This window comes from Diadema antillarum, unplaced genomic scaffold (genome assembly GCF_040938485.1).
Source record: "Diadema antillarum isolate AM-2024a unplaced genomic scaffold, OU_Dant_1.0 seq00000382_RagTag, whole genome shotgun sequence".
Taxonomy (NCBI): Eukaryota; Metazoa; Echinodermata; class Echinoidea; order Diadematoida; family Diadematidae; genus Diadema; species Diadema antillarum.
In genome coordinates this window covers 2,834,261-2,854,137 of record NW_027271380.1, presented here as the reverse complement: position 1 = coordinate 2,854,137, position 19,877 = coordinate 2,834,261, and the positions used below count along the sequence as shown (strand labels likewise).

The 19,877-nt window shown below is 38.4% G+C and overlaps 1 protein-coding gene across 1 annotated transcript; it reads left to right on the top strand.

Annotated features, from left to right (window-relative positions):
* The first annotated feature begins 9,681 nt into the window (after positions 1-9,681).
* On the top strand, positions 9,682-19,221 carry LOC139731613 (tetraspanin-5-like). The gene is made up of 5 exons (XM_071642502.1): positions 9,682-10,010; positions 13,083-13,359; positions 16,225-16,468; positions 17,559-17,649; positions 18,812-19,221. Exons 2-5 carry the CDS (start codon positions 13,123-13,125, stop codon positions 19,119-19,121), a joined length of 882 nt encoding a protein of 293 aa, XP_071498603.1. The 5' UTR covers positions 9,682-10,010; positions 13,083-13,122; the 3' UTR covers positions 19,122-19,221.
* Positions 19,222-19,877: the final 656 nt, after the last annotated feature.

The window sequence follows — 19,877 nt, the reverse complement described above, 5'->3', positions numbered from 1 at the left end:
AAGTTTAAGATCTTTTATCTTTAGAAACTATCAAATTAACAAGAGTTCATTTACCATTGTGAATTCACAGAACACTTTTATGTACAATGTACCTACATCTTTATAGATTTCTTTTCTCTCTGTGCACCCCACATCTGAATAAATCTGGCTGTTCTGTATCATGTTCATCACCTACATGCATACATACATGTAGATGCACACATCCTAAGTAATCTGTGTTTTATACTAAATTTCAGTTTCACGTTCAAGTATGTACTCAAGTAATTCCTTTAAATATTACTAACATGAATGTAATTCATTTCTTATGCACACACAAATGACACCATGACGTAAAAACCAGTACAATGAATACAGATTCCGACACTTAGATCATATGATAAGAATTAAATGTTTGCAAGAAAGAAATCGTATTCAATAAGGATTTTTTTTAATTATTATCATTGGCACAACCAGATATCAAATTCAACAACATTTCACCAAATTGGAATAGAACTGTTGTTATTCACCTACATGTAGGGGCAAATATCATAAAATTGTTGACTTATCAAGGAATTATGATGAAAGCATTGCAATTTGGCAGCTCTGTATTTGAAAGGAAAGTGAGTATAAAAGCTAAATTTTCTCACTTCTCATGTGACAATGATTAACCCGTTGATGACAGTGCAAGTCAATCTTCATTCTTCGAAAGTCAACTTACAATTGTACAGGTATTTCTTCTTAACCTTCACATTCAAAGATAATATCACTGACTATATAAAAACTGAGAGACCGAGAGTAATTACCCAAGGACCTGTTTCCCGTGTCAGGAAATCGACCCATCTCTGCAATGTTGTTTAGCTCTTCAATGTCGATATAGGCTAAAAGCACTCTTGACACTACTTCAATCAATGGTTACTTTTCTGTATGTCATTCCATACACGATGGGTAAAGCCAAGAAAAGAAAGTAAATGAAAATATGTGCACAAACTGCCATTTGAACAGTATAGACTATCAAATATTTCTCAAATTTATGTCTACTCTTGTGTATCAAACTGGTCTATCATCTGACATGTAACAACAGAATCGCATTTGTCACTGATGACTGCTGAATCAATTAATCCCTACTTACAAAGAAAAAATGGGGATAAGGGGAGAGGCCTACTACAGAGAAGTGATAATGAGTGACTAATTTCAAATGAGGGCCCTGATGTCTGTCATCACTTCATGTCACACATTGCACTTTACTGTTTTTGTTGATGTTGTTGTTGTTGTTGTTGTTGTTGTTGTTGTTGTTGTTGTTGTTGTTGTTGTTGTTGTTGTTGTTTTTAATGCAGGCAGCCAGAATGTGTGTTACTGGAAAATGAAATCAAGAAGATTATCCTAAACTTAACAGAGGAAATAACAGAAATCTGGCAAGAAGGTTACACTCACTGAGTGTCAGTAAAAGATATGAATCAAAAAAAAAATTTGATTAATGTAACTTAAAGTGGAAATCCAGTCCCCCCCCCCCCAAAAAAAAAAGAAGTTAGTCTGATAAAAAAAGAGTACAATATTACAAATTCAATTATAAAAATTGGATTGAACTCAGATAAAAGAAGTTATAATAAGTTTAAATTTTGCTTATTTCAGCAAAACAGCTCTTGTACAGTGGATATAGTATGCAAATGAGTGAGCTGACCATATCCTAACCTCACAATTTTCCATTGATCGTGTATGAAATATGACCAAAATTCAATGTTTCCGTCATTGAAGTCTAAAACATGGAAATTCCTGGTTGAATAACTTCAGAATAATAATCAGTTAGATATATCAGGATATGAGCCTGAGGCATAATTGAGTTTGAATGAAAACTTGGAAATTTCAAAATTTATGTAGAATATATGACAAAGATGTGAGGGTATGACATGCTCACTTTTCCATATTGCATATTCATATTGACCATTCAAAAACTGTTTCCTGAAAAATTAGCAAAACTTCAAAATGTCATAACTTCCTTATTTTTCACCCAATTTCAATCAAAATTTTACTGTTGAACTCATGATATTTTACTCTTTCCAATAAGACTAACATATTTAGACTGGATTTCCCCTTGAAATATTACGCTTTTTTGATGCTGTATTATTTGTGGCCTGTATTGCACTAGCACTTCAAATTAAAAACAAGTTTATGGGTCTAATTACAATTTTTCTGAAGATATCAAAATGAAGGTCTCTAAATTTTTACCCATTGTTTCTCATAAGGAAAACAATGTAACATTCAACAACAACAACAACAAAGAAAGTTGCCCTATTAATTAATTTACATTCTGCTTTGTGTTTGTTCTCTATTTCTTTTCTTTTTTTGGGGGGGGGGTGGTTGGGGAGGGACTCTATCTTCTAAATATATTCATTCACAGCTTGCATTGAGCTGCTTCTTAACCCAATGAGAATGGGCTGATTTTGCTACAACATGCATTTCCCATAGACACTTTTCCGAGTATACTCAGGACATGTCCTTAAAACAGGTTAAAATACATTTGAATGCCACTTGACGCAAGCAAATCACACACTGTCTAGGAGAGGTGGCTGAAGTAATATTTGGTATTCTTTTCAAAAATCATCCCTACCATATCACTATTTCACTACACCACACACACCTCATCACTTTACAGTAGTGGCAGCATCCAGTGATGGTGGCATTAAAACTTTAAAAATTCTTAACTTTTGAACGGTGTATAAGATTTTCCTCAGATTTCACTGATGTGTTCTAACATGAACCCCATACAAATTATAATTTACTAACATTGTATTGCTGCATTCACTTCAGGGGCGGATCTAGCTTTTCACTAAGGGGGAGTTTCAGGGGCTGAGCTGGGTATTGCAAGGGAGGAGGGCGTGGGAGGGGGTATCTCAACTCCCACAGTAAGGAGATTTTTCATTTTTAGGGTTGCCAGCTTGTGATTTTAAGTATACTTGCATGCTCTATTTTTGTTTTTGCACAAATAGATGGGGGGGGGGGGGAGGCTTAGGTTAGGGTTAGGGTTAGAGTCACCCCCCTGGCTCCGCGGTCCCTGAGATTGACATAATAAAGACGCAGAGCATCGTCCACAAGGTGCAAAGTGGCGATGTCTGTGAGCCACGTACCGGCGCGCCGATTTCTTTTTTTTTTCGCTGTTTGAACCCCCGTAAGTGATGTTTTCCTGGCAGCTACTAATGCAATGGAGACCATAAAAAGCAGTCCATGATAACGTCTTTTTAGATTAAGTAAAAGTTATATCCAGAGTTATCATGTGTTTGGTTATTCACTTAATAAGTTACCAGACGAGTTGAATAGTATCATACCTTCTCACAATACTTGCACTTCTACTTTTTTTTTAAACTTGGCAGTCCAAGGAGCCCCCCCCCCCCTCCCCAACACCCCCACCACCCCTGTACTCTACCTGTAGATCTGCCACTGCACTTAGAGTAAAAGTCCCGGTTTGCGGCCGCATAAGGGTTTTTCCACTCTGAAATGCAAACTTGCTAATTGCTTTAACCCAGGTTATATCATAGCGGTTGACCACTTACCAGTTAACAATATTGTGAAAATCGCAAGACCAATGTCCATCGCGATAGTAAAAAAATACCACTGCCGTGATCCGGTACAGCGTCCACCAGTTTGCAACCGTGGTAGTCCGGTTCGCGGCCTGATGTACAATTCCTATGCGATATGCGCGTGCTCTGCGATCTTCTGCTGAACGGCTTCATTTTGGCTCGCGAAAGTTGCGTAAGCGCCAAGTCCCATTGCAAAAGCACATGAAAAGGGCTCACACGCTTGCACTGACCGCGAACAGGCATGGCGGTGTTATTGTTGTCTTTCCCATGTTTTTCGTATTTTTTCAATCGTAACATCCACTTCCGGAAAAAAATGGCAGCCCACATCAGCTCGCGAAAGTTCTATATCTACGTGAGGACATGTATTCAAAATCAACAAACATCGGGAAAACGACAAAATATCCAGTTTCTTAGACCCTTGATCCTTAGTTAAACTGTGATGTTAAGAAGTATCGAAAATGAAGTTTTTGATGCGAGATGTCGTCATTTAAATGAGAAAATGTCATTTTTGTTGGAGATTTTTTCCATGTTATCAGTTGATTTTTTGTAGAATGACAGTGTGTTAGTGAATGTGTGGTATGTATAAAGTGTGTGGCTGTGTTCAGCGTTATACTACCAAATACATGTATGCTGTAGTGGCCGCAAACCGCCACACGGCTGCAAACTGGAACAATTAACTCTAATCCATTTTTATACTCCAGGTTTCATTCCCCGTTCATATGTCTGTAACATATTATCAACACTAGAATGCAAATAAGGTTCAGGGCACAGATAGCTTTTCATTCACTATTATGGATGTAAATGATTGACATGAAAGGAAATGATACTAAGTAAAAACACTCTCACTGCACACTGTCACTGGTCCCCCTGGTCCAGCCGGCCTGCAATTCACTAGACTACTTATAATATAAACTTTACTCAGAGTCAGAGTCAATGTTCACAGTCTCAAAGATTCACAGTAGAATTCTATCTACTCCCATTGAAGATTAAAAAGAAAATCCATGCACAGTGAAAGAGCTTCAGATTACAATCCATAGAGTTTTCTGCACAGCACTGGAAGAGAGACTAATAGTAGTAGTAACGTTAGGCGTTCCGTTAGACATCTCTCTCACTATCAAATCTTAGCACAAGGAATTCCCTGACACAGCATATAAATACACGTATGGGACTAGACTAGTCCGATTCCTACGTCAACGTAAATAACTAGAAAGCTGCTTACCTCGTCGTTTTCGTGTTCCAGGGACCACTCTGGATTCCCTCGTTTCTTTTTTCGTACTTTCAACACGACCTTTTTTACTCTCTTTACCTTTGAACACTATATCATCGTTAGATTGGCGAGGAACACCACTACTCAGAGTGGTGCTACCTGTTGTTGCATCCTTGGAAGTCGCCATCTTGTTTGGAATCAGTAGATATCGCGATCGATCTGTCATCCCCCATATCGGCGGCGAGCTCGCGAGTGATCCCTCCCTCATCAAGGGTCGCTTTTTTGCGCAACAAGCTGGAACTAAACGAGTTATTGTTACAACAGTGTTGCCTATGTTGTCCCCGGGGCCTTATCTTGATTCATCATACTGTCAAACATCACTCATCCTGTAGCCAACTAAATACGTGCCAGCAATGAAATTTCCTCCATTTTTTCTTCAGTAATTGAGATTACTTAATGGATACGCCCACAAAACAACAACAACAACAGCAACAAATTCCAAACCAAGATTCTGTCAGTGGCATCACCTGTCAATCATTTCTTAAGTACCACCCCACGGTAATTTATGTTTAACAATAGACATTGGGAATATACTTTTCCATGGACTGAGCGTTAACTTCCATTTTTCCATGTTGGTGAAACGATTTACAAAAGACATTGTAGAGAAACATCTTTAACTTTATAAATCAGCACTCTGGCAATGATTGACAGATGGTGTCAGTGGGGCAGAACCATGATTTGAAAGTTGTTGCTGATTTTTTTATTTTTTTATTTTTGGCGTATAACAGGTAGACCCCTAATCTGTACAACAAATAGAAATATTATCACAAAATGACATAGACCTATATTGCACATATTTAGACATTCTCTCGGCCACATAATTATATATGAAGTGATGATAAGTGTATTCAACAGGATTATTATGAGTCAATACGAAATACAATGAACATGCATTTGAACTGCTCAGTCTCTTTAAAATGCAAAGGCGTTACTTCATTTACCGAATGCCTGATGTCATCAAAACATAACAATAATGAAAACAGTGGTGTTAGAGAAAGCAGAATATACTTTGAAATTGATATGGGTTGATATAGGACCTACGTTTGTTTTAGTTTACACCCTTCAACAAGTGTAATTTATAGTGTGGGCTTCCTATAAATAGCCCTAATTGTTTTTACGAAAGTTTTTCTCTTTTCTTGGGTATGTCATAATTATATGTATCATGAGTATAAATCACAATCTTTAAATTGTTCTTGTTAGCGGTAAAAAAATAATGTTATTGTGCAATATTTAAGATGGATATATTAATTTATCACTCTGGGAATCCTTAATTGTTTTGTACTCATTTCAATGCAATCAAGCTCACTGGTTTCAATCTAAATCATGTAAGACGTCCGCAATTCAGCCTTCGGCTTGCCAAGGATGTTCTTTAATAAAATGCATTTTCAATTCAAGTTCATTTCAGCTCATTCTGCTAGATTGACGACTGGACATCAACATGATTGTCACAGTGTAGCTGTGAAATCATGTGAAATGGTTCAATCAACCACACGTCTTTAATGGGTTACATGTAATTTGGTGTCTTTTTATTATTCATTCTATTTTATTTTCAAAGTTGTTCTTTTTTCAAAGTTGTTCTTTCATTATCAACACACCCTGCAGGTTTGATGGAAATTTACTTATCCGTTCATCAAGTTATCTTGTATACAAACAGCCAAACAGACAGACATATAGACGGATAAACAGACAGACAGGCAGACTGACAAACAAACAGAACAGAAAACATTACCTCCGCCGGTAGTAAGTTTCACCTCATCCACACGCACCCTCAAGCAAATGGGAGGGGGTTCAGAAAGGAATCAGTTCTAAGTCGATCAATCAATCTATGTTCCAAGAGAGCGGAACTTCGTAATCGAAGTTGGCGAAATCGTTGCCATTGTGACTTGTATAGTGACAACACTGTATCTTTTCTCAACACCCTCTCCCCTCTTCCACTGTCCCTTTACCCCCTCTCATTTCTATCTTCTTTTCTATAGGGCCTAAATATAAAATTGTTTCAAATTCATAATCAAATTTATTTCCGTTTTCGACAATAAAAACATTAATAATACATCTCACTTTCTTCAGTAATAGAAATCGTATAAACAAAATAAATGTGTTATGTGAATTTAACAGAGTAAACAATGTTTGTAAAGTTACAGTAAAGATACACCATATATTATAATGCCTGAAGTAAAATGAAATAAAGTGAAAACTAATATCAAAGTCAGTGCGAAAAACGGAAGGACCCACTGAAAAGACAATGCTTGTAAAGTGTGCCCCCCCCCCCCCCCCCCCGGAATCGATACTTCCCCGTTTTTTAATGTCTAAACAACAGGAGGTGATACTGTTATGGGACATAATTTATATGTTAGATCGTGGCAATAAACACAGCCCCTGATTGTAAAATCTAGACAAATATATAAAATGTGGGGGGAAATTTGTTATTCTGCTCTCAAGGCTGCTATGAAATTACAGAAATAAAACGAGATCAAACCAAACCCAAATTATGTCCCATAAATGGTTAAACTTGAGCCACTGCCATTTTCATGCACCTTGATGACTGACAGGATCATTGTGCGATCATATTTAATGTCATGATACTTACGTGAAGAATTTAGCAGCAGGACGGGTTAAGCGCCATTTTGAAGAAAAAAAAAGTAAGTCATATGATCATTCTTTGGATAGAGCAATAATTAACTTTCCCAATTTACTTGTTGCATTGCATAAATTCATGAAGTTATGAAAAAAGTTTCGTATCTTATCGGGTTTTTTTTAAGGAAATGTAATGCAAAATATATCAAAATAACAAGAAGGGATTTAAGTCGTTTTGCAATCAAATTCTTCATATGTTCAGAAAAGTATTCGTGCCAATACTGTGTGTATTGTATTCGTGTAATTTGGAGTGCATAATTTACTGGTGTGGCAGAATAACTAATAAAAGCGTGTCATAAGTTTAAAAAAAATAACAAAAAGTTCGCTAACAGTCATTCATATCATACGCATCACTTAGCGCGCAGTAATCGTCGCAAAGCATGGGGACCAATACAAAGAAATTAGGCCTGCAATATCTATTTGGATCCATATTAAAGGGATGGTACAGTATTGGTGGAGTTGAGAATTGGGCTTTTAACTTTTTGTGAGATACAAAGAAACCACTTATGAAATAGTACTGAACATACCATTTTAAAAGAAATTCAAAGTTTGTTTGATGAAAATCGGGTTTGGAGTGACTGAAACCTCCAAAAACAAAGTAAAACAAAGCGATCGTAATAAAGTGTGGGTCCCACACTTTATTAGAATCGCTCTGTCTTAGATATCTCAGCCATTTCAAAACCAATTTTCATTAAATGAAGGTTGAATTCTTTATGGAATTACATGATCTTTCATATTTCATAAGATGTTTCTCATTATCTCACCAAAAAATGTTAGAAACCTGAAATTAGGTCTCAACCAAAACTATATCATCCCTTTAATTGTTTTCTCACAAAGCACCTTATGGCATAAACAGCTATACTGCCCTCTACGTCGGCCCCTTCGCTTGTACCGACTGTTCTGGCAGAACTACTAAGTACTCTTGCATCCTCCCAGCGAAAGCGGCACCGGGGAAACAGCGACATACAATAAAATAGACGCAGTAAAAATAGCACAATATTGATTTACACGACAGAGTTCATGGACAATGTTTTTTTATCTTTATTCAATACTCTTTTCCCAAGTTTTATTGATCGAAATCTTGGCAGTTTCAATGTGTTTCACTGTGTCAACATCGGCAATGACGTTGTGTCGGGGACCTCCGATACTGTAACTTATTAATTGTGCGATCCGTTACAAGATGTTAATTATTAGCTAATCCACAGCGCGCTACACTGTATGCCATCTACCTACCTATTGTGAAAGGGAAGCTAAAAGTCGACCCAGTGTAATCCATGTCATTAATGAATATGAAGACACAAATGCTTTTTTTTTATATTCTACAATTTTCCTGAAGTTGCCAGAGTTCTGTGATATACCGCACAATCCTTATAACACGGCATTATAATTATTACAGTGAATTCTTGTGAATCATGTAAAACCGGGAACAATACATTGGGGAGGTGGGTCGATTAAATGATAAAGTTGTGTTATAGAAATACATCGAACACACAAACCTAATTGTGTGTGGTGTATTTGTGTGTGTGTATAAGTGTGTGATAGATAGATAGATATAGAGACAGATAGATAGATAGATATCATAGATATAGAGACAGATAGATAGATAGATAGATAGATAGATAGAGGGAAGGGGAGGAGAAAGACAGAAAGGATGAGAGAGAGGGGGAGGGAGCTAGGGAGAGATTATTATGAAGCGAAAATGAAACTAACTGGCAAATAGATCCACAATGCTGATTTCCATCGACTGTTAATCGAGTATGTCCATTTACTATAAGGTGTGAGCGACGTCGAAACTTTCTCTCTCTAAATGTAATGCTAAATATCTGTGTAATCAATCCCTTTTGGATGATCCCATTTTGCCCATAGCAGTAAACTGACTCTAACTCAGCATGAATGATTATCATTTTCTAGCAGACGATGCCCTCCAGAGCAAATTGGAGTGTCTTCATCATGTGTAACGTTTCTTTTTTTTCTGTGACATTTCCCTTTGAAGTTAAAAAAGAGGAGGGGATAGGAAATAATGTCGAGACAAGGCAAATGCTACAGCGCTCACTTTTCGTACCATGTGGATGGTTTTCCCCATTAAATATTTCTCATTTCCACTGGTTGGAATACAGCGGAGCGGAGGATCCTTGTTATTCTACACACAGCACCATGCCTGGAAACACTGCGTTCAACACCAGTCGGTGCCAGTAGTTCGTTTTCCTGGTTCTATGGGATGACCCATGATACGTGTTATGTGGAAGATCCGTTAATCAGAAAGATAAGGGGACGTCTATGACCTGCTTATACGAATATCGACAGTTTGTCATGTTTGTTGTATAGACCAGCAACTTCTAGTGGACAACTCATGTTACATGGGAGCATAGGTATATAGAATAACTGTGAGATAAGTGCCAAACATTGAAGCCACCTTTCGTAGAAGAATGTGGAAGTACTGGGAATAAACAGAACGAAACACCGTGACCAACGCGGAATATTGTTTTAGTGGTCGCATTGTGGTATCTTTCCAGAGATACATCCAGTGACTAAACTTACTGTAGACCAACTAACTGAGGGTAAGTCTTTTTGTCGTGATTTAGACAATTTCTGCCTTGCGTTGGTATTAATAACTCGAATCAATAAAATAATATATGTTCTCATATCTGATCGTTGCATGGGATATGCTGAACTGGTAAATGTAACTACACTGTATAACAATATCATTATGTTTTATATTTAGAAATTTGTATTCATATTTTTACGTCTATTGTTCCGCTTGGCCGAACTATGTTTTCACCCGGGGAGTGATATCAAGTCCACTTTTTCATTATAAAAGAACTGTAATTTTATATCAAAATGTGAGAAGATTGTAGATTATGAAGTTTCTGTTGAAAGAATGGTGTTTAGTGAAGCAGTTCTGAAAGTAGCTCGACCAGACGCCGTGCGACATTCTGTGTACAGCGACAGGGCTGTGTATAGTCATTTTAAAAGTGGAAGATTGTATAAATAAAAGAAACAAAACAAAAGAGGTAATGTTACGTTTTTTGTATAGAATGAGTAGAATATTCCATGTTCGTTGAGCATCGACGAATTCTGATAGGATATTGTATTCTGTAGGTATAATAAGTTGGCACTGTGTTTCTCTATGACAAACTGTACATCGGCATGCCAAATAAACTTACGATAACGTTCTTACGTATAGATATGTATCCTTCTGTTATGTTTTTTACGATTTATCTGATTTTTTTTTTGTGTGTGTAGAGAGAAATTTGATATTCATGGTGGATTCAGTGCAATGTCTGCTTTTTTCTTCTCAAAGAGCGCGATGGCATTAGTTCTGTATATTCTGTATATGTCTTTCGTACGTGTCAAATGTTACGCCAAAGGTTATTAGGTCTATAAAGTGTGGGGTGTCACAAGATTCTTTTAATATACAGGCAACGATCAAGATTTTCGGAATTCATTTCCTCAGGTTTCCCCCTTTTTTTCAACACGGACACCAAAATCTAAGATAGTAGTTCTACTTTTCTCATGTCTTCTGTTGATATCTTCATGTAGGTTGTCTTATACCACGGAGGTGGAAAGAGACTTTTCCCACCTCCCTGCTTATACTATATGGTATTGTTTTCCCGCTGTTGTTCTATACCACTGCACATAATATGCACTACTACTACTATACTACTGCTATTATTACTACTATGATATACTACTATTATATTACATTATACTACTACCACATTATGCAAATATACTACTGGAGTGGCGGATCCAGGATTTCCGTAAAAAAAGGGGGGGGGACCGCAAACAATATTTCTGGTGCTACTTCCGGGTTCCATCTCATTTTTTTCTTTTTATTTCTTTCGTTTTAACAAGAAATAAAGAGGGGGACGCCCGGTGCGCCCCCCCCCCCTCCCTGGATCCGCCACTGCTACTGATATTATTACCACTATGTTATACTACTACTACTACAATCATACTACTTCTACTACTACTACTACTACTACTACTACTATATACTACTATTACTACTACTACTACTACTACTACTACTACTACTACTACGACTACTACATTATACAACTATACTACTGCCACCAATACTTCTTCTTCTTCTTTTTTGTTCTTCTTCTTTCTTCTTCTTCTTCTTCTTTTCCTTCTTAAAAATTCTACGACTACACTGCAAAAAGTCCGGTGTTAAATAGTGAACACCGAGCTGGTGTTAAATTTTCGGTGATCATTTATGGTGTTAAATTAACACCTCTGGGTGTCATTTCCAAATTTTAAACTGTTTTTTGAAGAGTTTCTTAGTAACTGCACTTCTTGTTGATTTTTTATTTAAACAAGACGATCAAGAATTTTACATTAAAATACTAGATTTTTGAAAAAATGTGAAAATAAATTTACACCACAGTAACACCAGCTGGTGTGGTCTCTTATTGAAGCTGGACGGGTGTTAAACCATTGATATTAACACCAACAAATATCAAATCAACACCATGTGGTGTCATTTCTGAATTAACACCAGTACAGTGTCAAAATAACACCAGGTACAGTGTCAAATTAACACCACGAAGTGTCAGGTGAACACTTTTCAACACCATCACAGTGCATTTTCAACACCTGTGGGTGTGGTCCTTTATTGAAGTTTGATCGGTGTTAGATTTAACACCCGTGGTGTTAAATCTAACACCGATGTTTTTACAGTGTAGTTTGTGTTCAATAAATCTTTGCCTTCTAGCAGAACTGTGACCGTGTTAAAGTTCGGCTTTAAATTCAGCAAGCACAAAGATTCATTTTAATTTTGTTCTATCAATCAAGATTGTTCCTTCTAGATTGACTTCAGTGAAAGATAGTACATTGTACTACATTTTCCTACCTAAATTGTATCCATACCACTTCCTAAACACATACACACAGTGATTACAGTGCAGTCATAAACTGGATTGTTAATAGAAATCCTCGTGTAGTGAGTGAATACGCCCAAATCGCGTTATGACCATGCTATAATTTATGTCGTAATAAAACAAATAGACACTCCCATTCCATTGCCAATTACTCATCGTGCGCCCAATTATCCCGAGCTATGGTTCCCAGATATAGTAAAGATGGTCTACACCAGACTTCCTCTTCTATCGATCACAGTCAAGGATGATTTATTCATTTCATTTTGACGTATCCTAGCAACGGCCACGCACCGTACCCAATTAAAATCGCTCCGTAGATGGACTTGTTGCTCTACACTGACAACGATGCGTGAAGATGTGTATACCATGCACTCAAGTGCGCTTATTGTCTCTGTTAGATATAAAAATCAGGCCTGGATAGCATAGAGGAAAAGGTAACTGTTTAGTTTCCTTGAAGTGACAACCTAAACGTTGGTTTGATTTTAGGAGGCCTCAAAATTCTCGAGGATGGCCAAACATGCTCAATGAAACGTAGAAATCGAGAAGGTTCTTTTCAAGAAAGAATACATGGTGTGCCGTGAAACCACCCACCACTAATAAACATTATTGCCCATGTGATTAAAAGGAGATAAACATTAAAATGTATTCCGCATTTTCCACAATTTCACTTCGATTATGAACCCATGCAGGATAGTCAAGGCGATATAGAAATTACGTTTTCTCTCTATTTTTTCCATTTGCAAGATTGCATTGGAGGCAGGAATAATTCAGAATTCTTAGAAACATGGGAAAGTCGAAAACCCAACCGCACCCAGTCACGAATGAACATCTCCAGCAACGGGCCGCTCCTCGACAACCAGCCCGGAGGGCCCCTCCCGGTGTGAAGGTCAGCCTATGTGCTAAGTACACCATCTTCTCCTTCAATGTCATCTTCTGGCTGTGCGGGGCCGCCATCCTGGGCTTCGGAGTGTGGGGCCTCGTATCCAAGAGCGTGGCCAGTGTGGAGGCCATTGCTCAAGAGGTAAGCATCCCAGTATCAGATGGGTGACCACTTTAGCGGTAAAGCATGGTGGCGTTCTGATCATTGGCGCCCAGCCACTGGGTACTCTGAAGCGATGAAACAAAACTTGGTCCAAGTGCAGTACTCAGAACTCAGTACTCAGGTCCTTTAAGTTGAATTTTCTTTATTATTGTATTGTATTGTCATGATTGCATGTGTTAAAACATACATACCGATGTGCTTATACATGGTAGCATTATATTGCCCTATCAAAAAAAGTTTGTCGAAACTTGAACCCTCATCATGTTGATTTGATCTCTCATCATACAAATATTAGACGCCATTATTAGCAGCGATAAAATATACGTGCTCGGGATTAGAAATAGCACTATGCCCGTTGGGAACTATGAACTGAGAAGTCAGTATATACTCAGTAGCTTTCAACATGGCTATGGTGTACTCCGTGAAAAATTGGCTCCCAATCATTTCAGTTGGTTTCTGTATTCCCGTGTCCCATGATGCTTTGCCTTGATAGCGCTTTGCCCAGATAACTTGCTTAAAAAACGCCAGTAAATTCATTCAAATCAAGTGGCTTAATATATACAAAGCACTGTCTTGTCACTTTTTGAGCTGTCGATTTGGTCGGTATAAAACGTAACAATCAAAAATGAGTGAAGCTCATTCTACAGGTGACTGGAAAAAAGATGTCATTGATAAGTCCGAATACACGTTAATCAATAATTTCATTGTGTAGTCAGGAATAGTTATCTGCGACATTGTTGAAGAGCTGGAGAGCGGCGTTTCCATCGGCAGTGAAGAAAAATAGATAAAAGACAGAAAAGGGAAAAAAGGCAGAAGAGGGAAGACAACAAAAAATACGACTGGGTCATTATCTAGTGCAACACGCACTGCCTACAGATGTGATGTGATGAGGCGCAGGTACAAGGACAGAAAAAAACTATGTCATGCAGAATATTATGTGGAATCAAGAAAGAGATCGCACAGCAGATTGTCCGCCATTGCTAGTAATAACTGGTCCCGGAGGAGGAGCAGGAGAAGGAAGTAGATCAGCTAGGAACATCATGAAACGTGACTTGACGAACTTGCAAAAGTCATTCACCGGGTCATGTACAGGGTGCACGCCTGCGGGGACGTGTGGCATGCCATGGATGATAATATAGGTGGTATCTTGGCTGATTCCACGCTGTTTTTATAGTTCTGTTATAACTCGACATCTGTTATTTATGCATGATTTAGGAACAGTATCTTTTATTGCCATTATTGTGTCTGTAACTCTGTACAGAAGTATTACGTCTATAATGTAGTAGTGAACATCATATCTCATTCATTCCATAGTCATCCATCTCACCGCCACCCTTCTTCAGTCAAGCTCCTTATCGTTCTCTGGTTTCTTTCTCTCATCAAGATCAACTAATCTTCGACATGTTGACAGCCACTTTCTATTCCCACTTCCTGACCGCTCCCCCTGTCATTTGTCTTCACCTCATCTCACGATATAAGCTATGTGTATAAATATAAACAACACCGGAAAGTCACGGGGACATGTTTTGTGAACATGATGTATCCAGGGTAAATGCGTTGGAATATTATATTGGGGAACAGTGAATAAAGAAGGACACTTGCATTTTGGCTCCAGCAAGAAGCAGTAATGCCTCCATCATTCTCCTGAGTCCATAAGCGTCTAACTACCCCCACAAACATAAAAGCCATGCAGAAAGAACTCAACTTTGGAGGCATCCAATATCCCATACATCTTGCCACAGCTCCTCTCGTTTGAACACAATTGAATCTCTGCCGTAGATGGCAGCATACAACAATAACATTATTGTCGGGATACTACAGCTTGAATAATAACGAGTAACAATAGTAACAGACAAACGCATTTTTGCACGAAAGTTTAAACAGTGATTTCAATCGCAAACACGGTGGAGAAAGAAACGGAGGAGGTGAAGACATGATGACCTTGCAAGGCTCCCATTAACCTATTAATCTAAATCCCCTTCCTGTCATTAAAGCAATAAGACTAAATTGTGCATCTGTGCCAAGTTACTGAAGTCTTGTAGTTCAGAGTTCAAAGTTCAAAGTATTTTATTGTCATATAGAAATATACATAAAATTTGTTTTCTGATATTTATTGTGTACACAGTGCATAATAACCTACCAACTGTGAATCTTATGGGGAGGGGAAAGGGTGGCACTTGCTATATAACACAACAAAAACACGTTTTTATAACAATGTTCATGTGCAATCCAGTGCGAGTATTGTGGGGGTGATGGCATCAACAATATGACTGTCTGATTGCTACCGATATCACTAATATAGAAGATGTTCATCACAGTGGTAGTTGTCGAAGAATGGTGAAAGTGTGTGAAACATTCATGTGAGCACGATTTCAAAGGGAAAAAATCATAAAACTTTTCTAGGACAAGGAGAGGGAGGGAGGCTTAACTCCTCCAGAACAACAATGAATGACTTGAAGTAATGTCTCAATCACAAATTTTCAGTTATTAAACTCTTCATGAAAAAAACAACTTATTATTTTTCATGTAATTCTCTCGTTATTATCTGCTGCTATGAAGTCGAGAGCCTTATCAACAAAGTGGAGAGAACAAAGTATGCAGATAAAACGAAAAATTTGTTGTGGGAAAGCTGGCATGTTTTGCTCTGAGTCGAGTTCTGTGCTATACATTGTATATCATCATTATTATTGTCGGTATATTTATGGTATCATTAAGATGATAATGATTATGAGTAATGTTAGAATCGTCAATATTATAAATATTTTAAATATCTTTGTCGCAGGGTGTTGCATGTGATGATGTTAATAATTGCGGCACTGTGTTGTGTTTAATACTTAAACCCAGGTTGGGATCAGCATGGACCCAATGTACGGCTTCATCATCATCGGTGGTATCATCTTCCTCTTGGCCTTCCTGGGCTGCATCGGGTCACTGCGGGAGAACTCCTGTCTACTCAAGTTCTACGTCCTCCTCCTCATCCTCATCTTCCTCGCGGAGATCACCATCGGCGTGCTGGCCTACGTCTACCAGGACAAGTTCTCGCAGGTCATTGACTCGTGGGTGGAGAGAACGCTGGTCAACTACTTCGGTGAGTGACCAGCTCAGGGGGCATTTCATGAAGCATTTTATGTCGGACAAACTTGCTCTCAGCCAATCAGATGCAAGGATTTCAGTAGCTTTTAATAGTTTGTCGGACGGAATGTCTGACAAAAAGTTTTTTGAAATGCCCCCAGGTTGTCGGGTGACCAGGATTGTTTGCTGTGGGTTACAGTTCGTTATTCGGAAGGTTCTTAGTGATCAGAAAATGAAATGAGTTTTGCTGTTCCAAATGTTCATTATTTCGAGGGTTCTTTAATCTGAAAATGAAATAAGGTTCAGTCTTTTTGTTTTCGGATTAACGAACCCTGAGAGTAACGAATTTAACCTTATTTCATTTTCGGATTAACGGGCGTTCGGAATAACGAACCTTCGGTATAACTCCATAAAAATAAATATTCCGATTTAACAAACCGCGATTCATTTTCAAATTATTGAACAATGGGTACAGGGAATTGGTGTGTTTTTGAATAACGAACCTTATTTCACTTTCGAATTGACGAGCCTTCGAAATGACGAATATTATCCGGCGCATGCATTGTGCGCATATTACGACGAGGAGCTTTACGTGCGGTGGAAATTAGGAGCCTACTTATAAGTCATGATAACTACTGACGATTTAATGCAACTTTCAGTGTTGCCAGTATTGCACTGAAGATTACAAACAGATTCTATTAAGTTTTGATGTCGTTCACTTGCATATTATCTCAGTTCTTTCATGTCACCATTGTGATATATTTACGAATATTGATATATTTACGAATATTGATATTTTACTCAAGAAGCTTAAAGTTGTGTTGCAGTTTAAAGATATTTACTATAGAACTGTTTAAGGTGGTGATAACTTCAACAAAATCAAACAGTTGTCAAAGGACAAAGATACCAAATCAGAAAAATCTAAATTAATCTTCACTCTATAGGAAGATTTTGTATCGGGTGTATTCGGTTTTGTACCTTATTCAAATGTTGTGATCATGAAATAACTTCCACTTATGGGGGAGGAGGGGAGGGGGTAACCCTTTTCGGATAAAGATCGCCTGGCGATAACACATTTTACTTTTTTCATCATTATTATTCTACAGATGACCCTGACAGTCAGTTCCTGATGGATAACATGCAAGAAGGACTCGAATGTTGTGGTATAGACTCGCCTAACGACTGGCAGCTCAATATGTGAGTATCCATGCTATCCCCTTGGCAGTTAGTATCCAATGCTCCATCATTTTAGTATCTACCTCCCCCTAACTCTCTCCTCTGTCCTCTCTGTCCATCTATCTATAGTCTATCTATCTATCTGTCTATCTATCTATCTATCTATTTATCTGTCTATCTATCTATCTATCTATCTATCCATCTATCTATCTATCTATCTACCTATAATACCTACCTATCTATATATCTATCTATCTATCTGTCTATCTATCTATCTATCCATCTATCTATCTATCTATCTATCTATCTATCTATCTACCTATACCTATCTATCTATCTATCTAACTAAGTAACTAATTATCATTTTCCCTCTCCCCTTCCTATCCCCGCCCCATTAAGGGCGGCAAGATATCTCTATCCGGTGACTCTATCAAGGTGGCTCTATTCAATAATAAATTTCATGGCTCTTCGGGCGCGGGTTCGAATCTAAATGAATCTTATTTTTTAGCAATGTTGAGTGCTATCATGCCGTTCTCATTAACAAAAGGCACAGCACTCTGGCCCTGGTTGAATAGGATATAATATGGAGATCTCATGCGCCAGAGAGTCACAACCAACTCACGTAAATGATCCAGCTTTATCATTTATTCATCGCAAAGAGCAGGTTGGATGGCCCAGTAAAGTGGTCTGCGCCCCAAGCACACACAGCTTCACTGCAACGCATGGAAGACCAACTTATTGCAGCTGAATATGGGCTCTCCAGCCATATTGTCTGATAAAAACTGAAACAAATCTCTAAAAATGATTATCATGTTGAAAAAAGAAATCGTTGTATGCCACAACTCTCCACCATAGCTCTCAATACGTGTATCAGTTTCACAACCTTAAGCCAAGTTGGTGCATGGTTTAATTCTTCCATCCACTCTGCCGATAAACTGAACCGCGGATCAAGTATATACACTCCCTGCTGCTATTTCCTGTCTTTCAAAGGCTTTTCGAACCGCCCTAACCGAAGGGCATGAGCCAAAGAATGAAATCTTGCAACCATTCTAATTTTCCGAGACTTATTCAAACCAATTTTCACATGGTAAGAATCCCATTTTGGTAGAGAAAAACACGTTCCTTCTTTCTTCTCTCTGCACCGAACTGATTTCATGCATTTAATTTTTGTCATTTCTTTCAGTTATTTCAACTGCTCGTCGAAGGCGCAATCGCGATGCAGCGTCCCGTTCTCCTGCTGCAAACCCGACCCGGCCGATCCCAGCGGCGTGGTCAACTACCAGTGCGGCTACGGCGTCCTGGCCCAGCCGCTAGCGGATTGGTACCTCGTCATTCACACCACCGGCTGCGCCCAAGCACTGCGGGACTGGTTCATCAACAACGCCATCCTGCTCGGGTGCATTGGAGGGGCGCTGATACTCTTACAGTCTGTAGCGATATGTCTGGCCCGGTCTCTCATCGGTGATGTGGAGGAAGTGAAGTCATACTGGTAGCCGTTTGTATACAAGCAGTAAGATTCGCCAGAACTTTCTATCAGGGAGGACCCCTTCGTGATTAGCATCGGCATAATCTTATCAAGGAAATTAAGAAGAAGAATTAGGAGGAGGAGGAGGAGGAAGAGGAGGAGGAGAAGAAGAAGAAAAAAAAATTACACCAGCGTGATCCTGTTATGACATGTCAAAAGTGACCTTACCAAGCATTCCTGAAGTACTCAGATGGCCTTATTTGGCATTGTTAGCGCGTGACTGATCAACGACACTTAAATTGCCTAGTGGAACGGTAGACATTACAGAATATTCTCAAAATAACTGAGTTTGCATTTCTTTTTGTCCGAACTGCTGTATTCACTTAAGACAATCAGGGAGGCGCATAATTGCGATTCTCTTCCTGGTTCATGTGGTTGAACAGTACTATTTATATCAATGAGATGTCGACAGTATACGGTTCGAATTCTGCGAATTGCCAAAATATTGTGAAACACATAATAGAACTATTCGTAATGTTCCCTAATGTATTTGAGTTGAATGTCATTATCATGCTTATACAGTGTATAGGCCCTACATATTATAATTGTGCTCTAAACGAGAACAATGGAAGTGAGTATGAGAGAAAATGCAGGAAACATTAAGTATTCTTGCAAAAATGGGACAAGAAACACACACACAACAAAGTTATAGTCTCAGTTCTTTTAAAGGAAAACACTTCCGTTGGCTTCGAGTGGTTTAACCCACGGATTGTCCGTTCTGAAA

What these genes read in the sequence shown, in the direction of transcription:
- LOC139731613 (XM_071642502.1), top strand. Translation starts at nt 13,123, where the DNA reads ATGGGAAAGTCGAAAACCCAACCGCACCCAGTCACGAATGAACATCTC. An exon ending in AACGCTGGTCAACTACTTCG is followed by an intron (nt 16,469 to 17,558) that starts GTGAGTGACCAG and finishes ATTATTCTACAG; the next exon opens with ATGACCCTGACAGTCAGTTC. An exon ending in AACGACTGGCAGCTCAATAT is followed by an intron (nt 17,650 to 18,811) that starts GTGAGTATCCAT and finishes CATTTCTTTCAG; the next exon opens with TTATTTCAACTGCTCGTCGA.